The sequence below is a fragment of the Perissodus microlepis genome, chromosome 18 (assembly GCF_051167445.1).
Source record: "Perissodus microlepis isolate ML-2025 ecotype Zambia chromosome 18, ASM5116744v1, whole genome shotgun sequence".
NCBI lineage: Eukaryota > Metazoa > Chordata > Actinopteri > Cichliformes > Cichlidae > Perissodus > Perissodus microlepis.
This window is the reverse complement of record NC_140478.1, coordinates 30,199,953-30,214,196: the sequence shown is the minus strand read 5'-3', so window position 1 is coordinate 30,214,196 and position 14,244 is coordinate 30,199,953. Positions and strand designations below refer to the sequence as shown.

The window sequence follows — 14,244 nt, the reverse complement described above, 5'->3', positions numbered from 1 at the left end:
AGACACAGCTGAACCTAACTGACCCGACGAGACAGGGGAAATGTAAACTGAACACACTGACATCAGACACAGACCTTCACAATAAAACAGGAAATGCATAGACTGACCTCAGAAGCACAATACAAACACAGAACCAAAACCTAAGAACTAACAAAGATACATCATAAAATCAAAGATTAATAATATGAAACGGAAAACACTGGGTCACTGATCCAATACCGTGGCAAAACTAATGTTTGCATCAATTAAGAGTTGCTATACATGGTCTTACAAAAAGTGCCAACAGATGCCATGATGGTGCACGCACATGAAAAACAAAGTATGTCTGAATTCAGGATTAATTGCTAGTTTCAATTAAAGATAGATGGGAAGAAGAGATGAGAGGGGCATGATGATGTGAGCAATTGATGGCAAGCTAGAGGGGAGACAGAACATTTGTAAACTCACAGACATGTTTTTTCTTTTGTTTAGTTCAGTTGACACTTTTTGTAAGACCATGTATGACTCCTGTTAACTGATGCAAGCATATTATTTTTTAGTTTTTGCTCTGGGTGTTTTAGAAAAGTCTGACTGAACTGAACTATTGTAAATGGCAGCAATATTGAAAAGACCATGGTGCTTTCTACGAGTGGCTAATTGTTTTAGGATTTAAAAACTTTCAAAACAAACATTTGCTTCCTTCTCTCAACTCCAAATTAAGTTCCTTTTTCCTCAATTACATTTTTATTCTTACTCCTAAATCAGACATTTTGTACAGGAGTACATCTCTGAATTTAACGTTAACCTTAAAAATCACATTCTTTTTTTTTTTTTTAATCTATTCCTGGTGCAACTAATATTCAAACATTTAGTGTCACAGTTTGTTAAAGTTTTTTCCATCTGGCAGCCATCTCAGCGAGGCCTGGGCCAATATGTTGGCTTCCCTAAAATCAAATAAAAGAGAGCCTGTCTTGCATTCAGAGCCGTTCTGAATGCAAGACAGGCTGATTCAATTTAAAGCTTTGTACAGACTTTATTATTCAAAGACTAAACAACAAAATATTTGGCAAACAGTGACACTGACACACAGACAGAAAGCATAGCTGGCAGGGTTTTCAGTTGTTTATTTTTTAAAATTCAACTTTATGTATATAGCACCGAATTACAACAGCATTCGCCTCAAGGCGTTTAAGGACATGCATGAACCTCTTAATTTCACTCAACAGTCAACATGAGGCAATGGATTGGAACAATGACCTCATATTTTTGTTTTTCTCAGCCAAGAGGATATGTAAATTTCCACATGCTCCGTCCTCAACTTTGTCTTTACATGTGTGCAGAATTTAATTTTAAAATATTTCAGTTAATTATCATACTCATGTTGGATAAAATCCATCCATCCAGCTTATTTAATTTGGGTTAAAGAGAACTGGACCCTATGGTAGATTCCCTTTTGCTAAAGCGTTTATTTAGCGATGGATCAGGTGACAATGAATCCTCCTTTAGTTATACAGCAATAGGCTGCTGAGGGATTCCCATGATTCATTGAGGGTTTCTTCTTTAGTCAACTTTCGCGCTCACTATGTGTTAATAAACCTCTCTGCATTGAAACATTACTTGTTATTAATCTGTGGCTCTCTTCCACAGCATGCCTTTTGTCCTGTCTTCCTCCCCTCACCCCAACTGGTCGCAGCAGATGGCCTTAAGGCGACTGTAAAATTGAATTAAACTGAACTGTCATAGTGGAAGAGGCGGGACATGCAGGACAAACACAGGTAGTCATTCAATTATTAAACTCTGGTTCTCTCTCCTGTGTTTGCTTGTATCCCGTCTCTCTCTGCTCTCTTCTCTTTCCCCTCACACCCAACTGGTCAAGGCAGATGGCTGCCTCTCCCTGAGGCTGGTTTCTTTCTGTTCCTTAAAGTAAGTTTTTCTCCCTGTCACCAAGTGCTTGCTCATAAAGGGTGCTGAGATTGTTGGGGGGTGCTTTCAAATATTGTAATATTGTGGGTCTTTATGTTTTTTTATTAGTGTGTTATCAAATATGGAACTTTGCTTAAGTGCTGGTGTCGTGGTCACTGAGACCTCCTGCGCTGGCATACCTTCTCTCTCTCTCTAGCCCTATTTTTTCCTCCCTTTCTTTGTATGCATATATGTTTGTGGGCGTGTTTTGTTTACTCTTTCAGAGGCGGTACTTCCCAGCTTCCCCGCCTTCCTGGCAAACCCTCACTTGTTAAATACTGCTGATTAACATACCTCCTCCTCATGTGGTTATCAGACTGCCTATTTTAGGCTCAAGCAATTCCTCAGTTTTTGCCCGACTGTTGCATTACAAAGGGTTATTGGCTTCTTCATGTAATCCATAGAGTCGTTTTCAGATCTAACCTGTGATTCTGTGCAAACTACTCCAGTGTCTCAGAAGCCCTTGTGTATTTGTAACAGTGTGACAGTGTGTGTTTGTGCCCACAGTGTTACCGACTCTCTCAGAATAAATTGCATCTTAGAAAATGATTCTTTTTCCGGCACTTCAAAGCAACCTGTAAAACCTACGTAAACATTACTCAGTGTCCTGTGAGTGAGTCTTCCTTTCTGTGACTTCCATGACAGCTGGACTTTTTTCTTCTTCATATTTTTACTCGGGTATTTGTCAATGGATTTATCCAAAATTACAGATCTTTGGTTCATTTAGATGGTAAGAAAGGCCGGTGAAAATTTCAGAATTTTATCTTTAATATGTGAAATAAAGTGAAAGTGGGTCAACAGACCATTTTTCAAAAAGTATGTCTTGAAAAGTATTTGACATCTGAACCTATGTCACCCTAATCAATCTTTGCACCCAAACTTTGGATCATAACCATAACTTATATAAAGGAAAGCAGTGTCTCGTGATTTATGATATAGCTCAGTTTGCAAATTTTGAACTAATTTTATTGACCAATAAATCACTGTTTTTTTCTTTCCACAATAATTAACAACTTCCAGCTTCCAGAAAAAAACAACAACATGAAAATGGGTTTTTGGAGCTGGACGGTCTCCAAAGCACTTTGGGTCAACTTTTGTTGTTTAAATGTGCTATAAATATAAATAGATCAAATATATAAATAAAAATAAATGAATAAATACAATAAAAATCTATAAATAAAATATAGGTGACAGTTAAAACAAAAAAATTTCAGACATTTTTCATAGTGCATGCTGGACTTACCAGATAGAAACAAAATATGGACTGGACTATTGATATCTGGATAAATCCGCCACCTCTAACTCCAGTTCCCACAAAGCTCCAAACTGCCAGGAGTAAAATAGAAAAATGTATGTGTGCAGTTTGTAATGAGCTGTTTGTGAAGACACCCAGCTGTGACTAAGGGATGACAAAGACAAAACCATGAAAAGCAGGGCTGATGTTACTCTGGAGACACAAGGCATTGTGTCTGTCAGGTAAAATATGTACATCAGTCTGCACCGTGACAATACTACACAATACATTTTTTCCATAAGCTCCACTGCACCTGCGCTACAGCTTCGATTGAATACACTGATAAGCTCCAAGTGCTCTGAATGCACCACTGAATGTACATTTTTATGCTGACCCAACAGTGACAAAGCTCATCTGTTGATTAGAGTTTGTTTCCTGAAATAGAAAGCACTTCTTACAACATCCTGTTCCATGACAGTCTTTGGGCATCTTTCCAATTTCAGACTTCCTCTTTTAAATCAAAGGAGGAACTTCTTTGTTTTAAAACAAAGAAGTTCAAGTTATGACTGTCATCCTTTAGCACAAACGTTTCCACTTCTTAAGAGGCTGACGGGTAAATTATCTGATACCTTACATGGTTTAAAACCTGTGTTCTAGATTTCAGAACTCTATATAAAATAAAATTAAATACATTAAAAGTTACTGTTGTCTTTTTATGCAGTCTGAAATGTAAACCTGCAGCTACATTACATGAACTTGCTGTGTGTGTCACACTGATTACAAAACTTTAGCAGAATTTTTCTTTTTTAATAAAAGGTTTAAAAACAAGTAGCACACATGGTCAGCAATGGGAACCATTCACTAATCTATAGTATATTGCCAAAAGTATTTGATCAACCATCAAAATAATTGAATTCAGCTTTCCAATCAATTGCTTGGGTACAGTTGTATAAAATCAAACACCTGAACATGCCATACATATTAGCTGGATGGCCCTTTCCTGATCCAAAATGACTGTGCACAAAGCAAGGCCCACTGGTCCAAGCAACCCAATGGAACACTTTAAGAATGAATTAGAGTGGAGACTGCAAGCCAGGGTTTCTTGTCCAGCATCAGTGTCTGACTTGTGCTAACCACTGCACTACCGTGCATGTGTTGTGACTTTGAAGATCAAAATCACAGCACAGTAAGTTACTTTCCAGCTATTAATCCAGTTTAGTAAATCCATGAATTGATTGACAGAGGAATCAGATATTGCCTTTTATTATTGCATTTTATTCTGTATTACCTAATAATGCCTTACCATGCTTATCAATGTGTTATCATGCTCTTTTTCCTGAAGGAAAGCTGTTTAATGAAAATCTTGAGAACCTTCATCACAGCAGACGGCTGAATGTGTCAAAAAGAGGCCCAAAAGTGGGTTGACAGAAATTGTTTGGTAGAAATATATTTTGAAAAGTGTTTGATATATAACCTTGAAGTGTCATAGCAATCATACTATGTGCTCAAACAATATTTTTAGACAAAATTTTAGGCAAATCAAAGATGATCAAGCAGAAAATATTCTAAAAATTGCCTAATCTGCAATGGAATGACGCTTTTGTCTTTTGAAGACTGTAAATGGATGCGTGTGCTCTGTGTGCTCTTGTTGCATTGCTGACTTACAATAGAACAAAGGAGTTCCTGTTGCAACTCATTTGGTTTAAAATAAGGAAGTTCCAGATGGAACTTCTTTGTTTTAAACTTCATGTTATGAGAGCTGACAGACATGAGCTGAACACCTTCAACAGATGAATTGAACAGTGAAAGATGAAATGTCTGTGAAGGTTCTCAGTCATCCAGGTCATCATAGTCAAAGGAGCTTGCAAAGAAAAGCGTCTGGACTTCTTTAAGTTGCTTGAAGACGTTTCACCTCTCCCAATCCCAATCAGCCAGGGTTTCGAGTGAGCTCATTGTGAAACCTGGCCCCACCTTATCATGCGAATTCCTGAGGTCAGATGGCCCAGGATGTGAGTGGGCATTAAGGCGTCTGGGGAGGGAACTCAAAACTGGATTATAGATGGCAGACAGTTGGTGTCGTAAACCACCGCCTCTGTTCAAAGATGGTCGCTCACAGTGAACATAGATGGCTTCTTTCACTCCTCTTTCAACTCTTTCCACTCTTTCCACCATTTGACCTTAGAACTGAAGAAGCTTCTCAGATGAGAGGTGAAACGTCTTCAAGCAACTTAAAGAAGTCCAGACGCTTTTCTTTGCAAGCTCCTTTGACAGTGAAAGATGAAGCACATCTGCTTATTCCATCCTCTGCACTCCCCTCCAGGTAGTCTCTGATAAATCTCATACGTGGGGGTGAGCATTGACAGCTTGGAGGATAGAGTTTGGTCCCAGACTGTGGAGATATGGGATTGCCACTGGCTGAAGAATCTCATTTTGATATCTAAGATAAGCTAGATCTTTATTGCCACTGTTACCAGAACAATGAAACACAGTTTGGTATCTCTCCATTGGCAGCTTGTAGGATTTTACATTCACATTCCTCAGATAAGAGAATAACATAAATAAAGATAAAATAAGTTTAAGAGGTACCTACACAGGGAATGTATGTAATGCACAATAACATAAGTATCTACACAAAAGGATATGCACAAGTTATACAGAAACAAAATATATAAATATATCTGCAGGTACAGTGTAAGGAGTAGTGATCAGTGCAGTATAAGGTGCGATGTGATCAGTGGTATTGCACATTGAGTAACGGATAGGAATGCTGGTTGCTACTGTAAAAAAAAATAAATACAGTTATATAAATAGAAATAGTAATGTTGGTTGTATTATACTGTAATGAATACTGTTTATAAGTAAGTACAGTGCAAGTGTCCATGAGTGTTAACAGTACAGTTAACCTTCAATCAGGGTGGAGGTAGGGCGTGCTTGACAGCCTGTGGGTAGAAGCTTCTATTGAGTCTGTTTGTCTTTGACCTGATCGATCTCTGGTGTTTACCTGAAGGGGGGGGGGTGTCCGTGTCCAGGGTGCGAGGGGTGCTTGATGATGATACTGGCTCTCTGCTGAAGTCTGCCAGTATAAATGTTTCTGAGGGGAGTCAGTGTTGTCAGCAAATTTTATAATGGTGTTACTGGTGGGAACTGGAGAACAGTCATGGGTGAAAAGTGAGTATAAGAGGGGACTGAGGACACACCCTTGTGGGATGCGTATATTCTGAATGAGGGTGGAGGAGGTGTGCTCGCCCATCCTGATGTTCTGGGGTCTATCGCTCAGTGATGACAAGCTTAGATTTTCCAGCATGGGAACACACACGTTACCTGCCCTGAAAGCTGTTACCCTATCAGTACACCAACCAGCATGGTGTTTCCTGCAACTTCTCCATACTTTGACCCTACCATCCAACTGCTGTAGGCAAAATCTGGATTCAGGTCTTGTGGTCATGGTCACTGAGATTCAAACTTGTCAGAGATTTTCAGTAGATGCACCTATAGTATTAATTTCATATTGCTACTACGCCTCATTCTTGAGTTATTGCATTCACAAACTTGGGTATGTATGCCACTTGCCTGATGGGGGTGACAACAATACCCCATCAGACTTTAATGGTTAAGGGGTAAAAACTGGCATAAATTTAACGCTGTGTAGCTGGATTCAAGTAAAAAGTGTTTAAAGTTAACATTTTTATAGCATGTTTAAAACCACTGGTACAAAGGTTATGCTTTTTAGTCTATCTTACTGTGGCGGGCGGCAGGCAAGAATAGAGACCCTGGGTGACTGATCACCAGATACTAAGAATAGCGACAGGGGGATGGAATGTCCCTTCTCTGGTGGGGAAGGAGAGTGAGCAAGTGTGTAAGGTTGAGAGGTACCCACTAGATGCAGTCGGGCTCACCTGAACACATGGCTTGGACTCTGGCACCAGTTTCCTGAAGAGTGGCTGGACTCACAGTCTGAAGTTGCCCTTGCTGAGAGGTGGGAGGCGGGGTGCTTGAGGGTCCTCCACCTGGGGCAACTCCAACAAAATGGATGGCTAGTTTATGTTAGCTAGCTTGCGAAAGAGCATATAACTGAGGTGGATCAGTGGTTACTGCATACTAGAAGTGAGGAAAAGCAAAACCCAAAAATAAGTGAAGGAGACTGTAAGAGTGAGATTTTTTTTCCCCTGTGGACATACTGATGTGTAATGTCCACCCCTGACCTTTCCACATTGGAGATGGGAATTTGGAATCCAATTCCTTGCAATCTGTGTGCTTTTCGATCCCGCTTATCAGTTCTTGCAGTCTTACTAAGATTAGTTGATTTCAGTCCGTGTGTTGGAGAAGGAAAATAGTGGCACAGTTTACAGCATATGGGCATTGCTTTTATTTTTATTGCACAAAAGGATGAGACCCTGTTGGTAAAGTGGAGACTGCTCCAGGACAAAAACAACTGCATTATATTGCTAACACAACTCTGCACCTGCAGAGACAGCATGCTAATGGTAAGCTAGCCAGGAACCCAGTGTGACGCTAAAGCTGAGTAAATGCTCACCCCAGCCCAGCATCGTGAAAAAATTAGCTGTCATTTGTGGTGAAGCCACTTCAACAGGTAACAAACTGATGAGCAGTCAGGCTGCAGCTTCCGTTTCTACTTGTTCATGTTTCTACAGTAAAGTCACTGTGGTGATCTCTTTAAAGTGTCTTTGTGCTGGTTTTCATCTTTGATTTGTGTTGTAGGTTTTGTGTTCATACCTAAAGACTAAGATAAAGATCACGTGTGTCCTCATTAGGACAGGGATTTGTGTTGGTGTGTGGAGCTGTAGCCTGAAGGTTCAAATGTTAATTGGTAATTATGAGACAGTGTGTTTCAGGTCATTTTACAGAGTAACATGAAAGTAACTTAACAAGTAGTATAACAAATGCGTTTCTCCTGGCTCTGATTAAGTAACGTACTGCATTTCTTTTAAGAAAAGTTTTCTGTGTAATATGTGTAATAACTTTTTTGCTTTACTTTTTTGAGTAATGACCCCAACACTGATCACAACAAAGAGGGGGAAATACCTCTAGCATGTACAAACATTTGACCTCACAGCATGCAATTAATTAGCATGAATGTAATGTCTTTGATATGCTGCTTAGAGATGGCGGTGACACTCAAAGTGGAGCCAATGAGACTCGATAAGGAATCGAGTTGATAAGTGATATCGATAATTGAATCGGAGTCGCTATCAATTCTCATCTGTATTCCTCATGCATAAGGTTTATTTATGCAGCATAGTTGGAGCACCCCACCAACACATACTTAACTTATGTATGTCACATTCACACAGTGTGACATACATGTGTCATGTGTTATTTTATTTTCATCATCACAGAAAAGTATTGATATATCCTTGATAGCTGTAAAGTATGGTGCTCACACTAAAGTATCAGTTTGAAGTAAAATCAAACACATTGAGTTCAACATGAACTACATCCTTTTTATGAGGATGACGGTGCCCTCTTTGTATTCTATTGTATTGTATTGTGAATTGAGAAGTTTTCAGGCTTCAGTCGTCAATGTGCAGGAAGGAATGCACAAACTTCACATGTGATAATTGAATACATCAAAAATCCTATATCTTGTGAAAATCATTAAGGACAAAAAAACATGGCTAATTTCTCTTTAATGGAGGTGTTTTATTTAAGGCAGCTGAAAGGTCACAGAGCTGAATGAAGATTTTCTGCTCTAAACATAAACTTTGTAGCATTTCAGAAGGAAAACTACTGCAGTTATTCTCTCAGATGAGTCTAACATTTCATTGTATGATTTGAGTGAGAGTTTGGAATGAAGACAGAAGAACAGCCTTTGTTTAAAGTTTTATTTATGCTAAATATCTTCAGTTTTTTCACACATTAAACATTGAACATAATGAATCTATAAATGGATTATTATCATGATAATTAGAGTTTTCTTCATCATAATTTGTTTGTTGATTTGGGATGGGGGCACAGGGATGACAAAATCTATCTGAAAAAGGAAGGTGTGCTGATGTCTCTGTTAATGTTTATGAAGTGGAAGAGAAACAACAGCATAAAAATACAGAAATCCAATAATTCCACAAAAATTTGGAGTGCATTTTCATTTGGAGAAATATTTTTGTAAATAAAAATCATCATGACCAGCGATCGCCTCCATGTCTAAACAGAACCAGGAATGAGCTCCACTTAAAAAACTCAAAATCATCAAGAGAACAAATAGAAGATGTCAAGGTGCCGCCTATAATGTTTTACTCACACCCGATCTCTGTGCAGTGCAGAAATGCTACAACAATGATCAAGAGAAAATAAAATGATGCTAAAATACAGATTTAAGCCCACAGTAATATGAAACAGTCTATTTCGGTTTAACGAATTCAGCAATTGTTTTAAAAATCAACCAGTCATCTGTGTAAAGCCAAAGTCCAGCATAGAGCGGCTGAGTGAATGTGGTCTGGACTCTGTGGAGGAGAGTCATGGTTTCAGAGACGCTGTAGAAGGACAAAATACCTGCTCTGTGATCCAGGTACACTCCTACTCTGGAGGAACGAGGACCTGAGACACGAGTTTGGATGTTGTTGTGCCAAAATATATAACTGTTTTTGTTGCAATCTAATGCCCAAGATTTGTCATTACGTCCAAACATACATTCATTCACAGTCCCTGCTCTCCTGATATTCTTGTATGCAACTGCTATATACACTCCTATGCCTCTCCACTCCACCTCCCAGTAACAACGTCCAGTTAGACTCTCTCTACTCAGGACCTGTTCGTATCCAGTGAATCTATCTGGATGATCAGAATAAGAATGATCTTGAAAAACAAACGTTGATTTTCTGTGCCCTTCTGATAATACTAGATTTCTGTGTACCGTGTTTGGATCCAGTGTGATTTCACATGAATATTTTAAGAATCCAGCTCTGGTCTTTGGCTCTGCTGGTGGATCTGACAGTAAAACATCCACTTCAGTGACTGTCAGTGAGATGTTTGTCCATTCCTCTCTCAGAATGTCCTGTAGTTTATCTCTGACCTCTGACACAGCTGCTGTCACATCCTCAAAGTAGCTCAGAGGACGGATATTGATGCTGGATGAGTCTGTAGACTCACTGAGTGCTGACAGTGAGGGGTAGTTGTGTAGAAACTGGATGTGATCCTCTGTGTGTGAGAGCTGCTTCAGCTCAGCATCTTTCCTCTTCAGCTCAGTGATCTCCTGCTCCAGCTTCTCCTGAAGCTCTTTGACTCGACTCACTTCAGTTTCCTGCTGGGATCTGATCTGCTGCTTCACATCAGAGCTTCTTTTCTGGATGAGATGGATCAGCTCAGTGAAGATCTTCTCACTGTGCTCCACTGTTTGATCAGCAGACTGATTGATGGCCTCCACCTCCTGTTGAAGCAGCTTCACATCTTTCTCTCTGTCCTGGATTCTCTGCTGGATGTTTTGTCGACTCACCTCCAGCTCTCTCTGCCTCTCAGTCCTTTCTGCTGCAGCTGAGACTGTGTCGTGGCCTTTATGTTCATCCACAGAGCAGAGATAACAGATACTCTGCTGATCAGTACGGCAGAACATCTTCATCACCTCATCATGACGAGAGCAGATGTTCTCCTGGAGCTTCTTGGAGGGTTTAACCAGCTTGTGTTTCTTGAATGTAGGTGAATCATAATGAGGCTGAAGGTGTTTCTCACAGTAAGATGCCAGACAGAATAAACAGGACTTGAAGGCTTTTATTTTCCTTTCAGTGCAGCAATCACAGGCCACATCTTCAGGTCCAGCATAGCAGTGATCAGCAGGAGCAGCTTGGAGTCCAGTCTTCTTCAGCTCCTCCACTAAAACTGCTAACATGGTGTTTTTCACCAGGACCGGCCTCGGTGTGAAAGTCTGTCTGCACTGAGGGCAGCTGTAGATTTTCTTATTTTCCTCTCCATCCCAAAAGCCATTAATACAGTTCATGCAGTAGCTGTGTCCACAGGGAAGAGTCACCGGATCCTTCAGTAGATCCAAACAGATCGAACAAGAGAAGCTTTCTCGGTCCAGCTGAACTCCTTTCTGCGCCATTTTTTATCTAACTGTTAGTGAGCGTGATTGTATGGTTGTGAGTTTCCTTATGATTCAAATTAATCTGAGCTATGATTTAAACATAAGGTTTGCTGTGAATGGGACTGGTCAGCTCTTATACATCACCACATGCTACACCCATCTTCAAAATGCAGATTTGAAGGGGAGGGAACAAGGAAACATTTAGACAGAGAGGAGGTGCTGATGTAGGGAGTAAGAAGACGAGGGAGGGCTATCGGGGAGGGCTGTGATTCATTGAAGGAAGGGGATGGATTTGAGGGATGGAGACTGTATATTCCCCTTTTCTGTCCAAATCTTTTGTAACAGATTTTTTTTTTTAATTAATTCTCAGTTTCTACTTTATATCTGCTAAATGAAATATTTCTGTTCCTTGCAATAATTCAAATACAGCAGATGTACAGACACATTAGTGACCGCTTCAGGAACTGAGCTGATAAAATGGCTTTTTAAACACTTGTGTATTATGCATTTGTACCCTACATTTTCAGTTTTTAGATAGAAAAACAAACCAAAAGCAGAACAAAGAACCTTCATCGGACAATAAAAGCAACACAGTGCAACACAAAATGACAAATCATAATTTCTTTTCTGAAGTTTATTTTTTGACAGTTAAACCTAATTGTAATCAAGCTCATCTCATGGATGTGACTGTAGAAAGCCCAAAACTGTATTTTACAGAGGAGGTACCGAAACCTTGTTGTCACAGTTAAATCTATGCAGCTCTTCATCTTGTACAGAAAGTATACAGGATGCAGTAGGAGACCAGCAGCACCCTCAGTGTAACTACACTGATTAATACTGATGCAAATGGGATTAGCACACACAAAATGTGTAGAGTAAAAGTTCACTGTTGACAGCTACAGTCAGTAGACTCTGACTGTAGGATTGCAGACTGTCAAACTATTTCACTGAAATCAAGCTCATGTGGAATAACTTTGTTAAAACACAAGAGTCACAAGAGTCATACCGCTGACCATGACAGGACCATGACACACCAAATATGTTGTGACTCTTTTCATTAGTCAAATGAAACTTAATAGCTTTGTTTAGATTGGCCAGTATGAGAACTACCTTCCTATCCAAGCCACTTTAGTGAGCCAAGTTACTGTTAGGGTGTTACTGTATATTGTGAATACTACAAGTTCACATTTTTGTTTTATTTTCTTGAACAGCACGGGACCTAAATACAATATTAAGAGAAAAGCTATATTTTTATTATGCAAAGCATAACAGGTACAATGTGTTCTTCCACAAGAACCTCACTCTGACAAAGAAGACAACATAGACGACCAGCTAAATTGGTCTTTTACTGCCCTCTACTGCTTTGTATTGAATCTGTTTTTCACAGTTAAATCTTAGTGGGGGGGAAAGAGAGTTCAGAACTTTGTTTCACAGAAAAGGAGAAGGCAGCTTGAGAGTATAAAAACAAGATATTTTGTTTTCACAGTTAAAGTCATGCAGCACTTCGTCTTGTGAAGAAAATATGTCACCCTCGGTTTAACCACACTGACAAAAAGCTGCTGTATAGATGATCAACACACACAAATTTGACCACTGCAGGGCACATTAAAGCACCGCAAACTGAAAACCGATAATAATGAATTACAGTAGTCCAGCCTAGAAGTAATAAATGCATGAACTGTCATGGGTTCATGTGTTTTTTGTGGACTTATTTATATTTCTGGGGTTATCTTGGGAAGGCAGTCCTCGCTGGTCGCCCGTGTGTCTATTTAACATGCCTTGCTGTCATATGTTCGTTGTTGTTCTCTCCCAGTCCCTCGTTTCCATCTGTACGAGTGTGTTTGTTGGCGGTGTCCGGGGTTTCCTGTAACATCAGGCCCAGAGAGTTTTTCCCTGCAGTGGAGCCAGCCGCACCTGAGGGATAATTACATGCATCTGTCAGCCTCGTCTGGAGGGCTAATTAACGGAGTAGCTGAGCTGCAGTCGATGCTGGATTGTTAAGAGAAATCAGTTATTTCCCAGCAATTGTGGGACAGTGTTTTTGGAGTTGACAAGTGGTGTGTACTTACCAGTTGCTTGTTGTTTTCCCAGAGTGTTGTGGACACGAGTGGAGGGAGTTGAGCGCTCTGTACATAGACACCACAAGGGGGAAAGAAACTCACCAAGGACACTTGAGAAGTCACAGCATGGGAACAGGAAGCAAGCACAAGAAGCAAAAACTCACACACAGAGAATTGTTTGCTCTTGTCATTATTGTTATTCACTATAAATAAGTTCACAGTTTGCTGCACAGTCCTGTGTTTGGGTCCTGCTTTCACACCCCTTGACATGAACTTGGTTTTTGGCGTCACTCTGAGTGGCCAGAGCTTTCTGTGTCTGTGCTTTCTGTTTCCTTGCCAAATAAACTAAGGACAGATTATTTTCTTCCTGAACCTGCCAGTGTTCCCGATGTTTATTTAAATTCTGATTTTGTGAGTTTAAAGTCCAAAAAGAACTTTTTTGAACTGTATAACTGTGAAGTTGTATAACAGTTGTATGATTGTATAACTGTCAAGCTACAGTTTAGTTGTACTTGTACGATGACAAAAAAGGGCTTTTCTATTCTACGTTCGTGTTTCTAAACTGGCCAATTCCTCCAGAGGTTGTGTGAGTTTGGTATAGAAAATGTGACGTGAACATTTCTGGACTAAATATGAGTGAAAGTGTTGTCCCTGAGCATTGACTGTTCTGTCTCAATTAATTCTGTGTGTGACTTGGAACAAAATTAGAAAATAACCTATTGACAATGTTTCTAAGGATGCTTCCCCTAAGATGGCTTCCATGCCTCCGCCTGTATCAGAGACCAAACCTGCGGGTCCCTCTCCTCCTGAGCCAGAGGCACAACCCCAGCTTGAGCCACCAGAGCCTGTCGTTTGCCTACTGCAGGGGTATCGAACTCCAGGCCTTGTGGTCCGGTGTCCTGCAGGTTTTAGATGTCATCCTGGGTCAACACACCTGAATCAAAGGATTAGTTCATTAATAGGCGTCTGGAGAA

General features: G+C 40.0%; 1 protein-coding gene across 1 annotated transcript; it reads right to left on the bottom strand.

Moving 5' to 3' along the window:
• Positions 1–9,527: 9,527 nt before the first annotated feature.
• On the bottom strand, positions 9,528–11,243 carry LOC146368176 (tripartite motif-containing protein 16-like). The gene has a single exon (XM_084913720.1). It carries the CDS (start codon positions 11,226–11,228, stop codon positions 9,534–9,536), a length of 1,695 nt encoding a protein of 564 aa, XP_084769846.1. The 5' UTR covers positions 11,229–11,243; the 3' UTR covers positions 9,528–9,533.
• Positions 11,244–14,244: the final 3,001 nt, after the last annotated feature.

Bases quoted from the DNA above. Each gene is read 5' to 3' on its own strand.
- LOC146368176 (XM_084913720.1), bottom strand. From the start codon at position 11,228: ATGGCGCAGAAAGGAGTTCAGCTGGACCGAGAAAGCTTCTCTTGTTCG.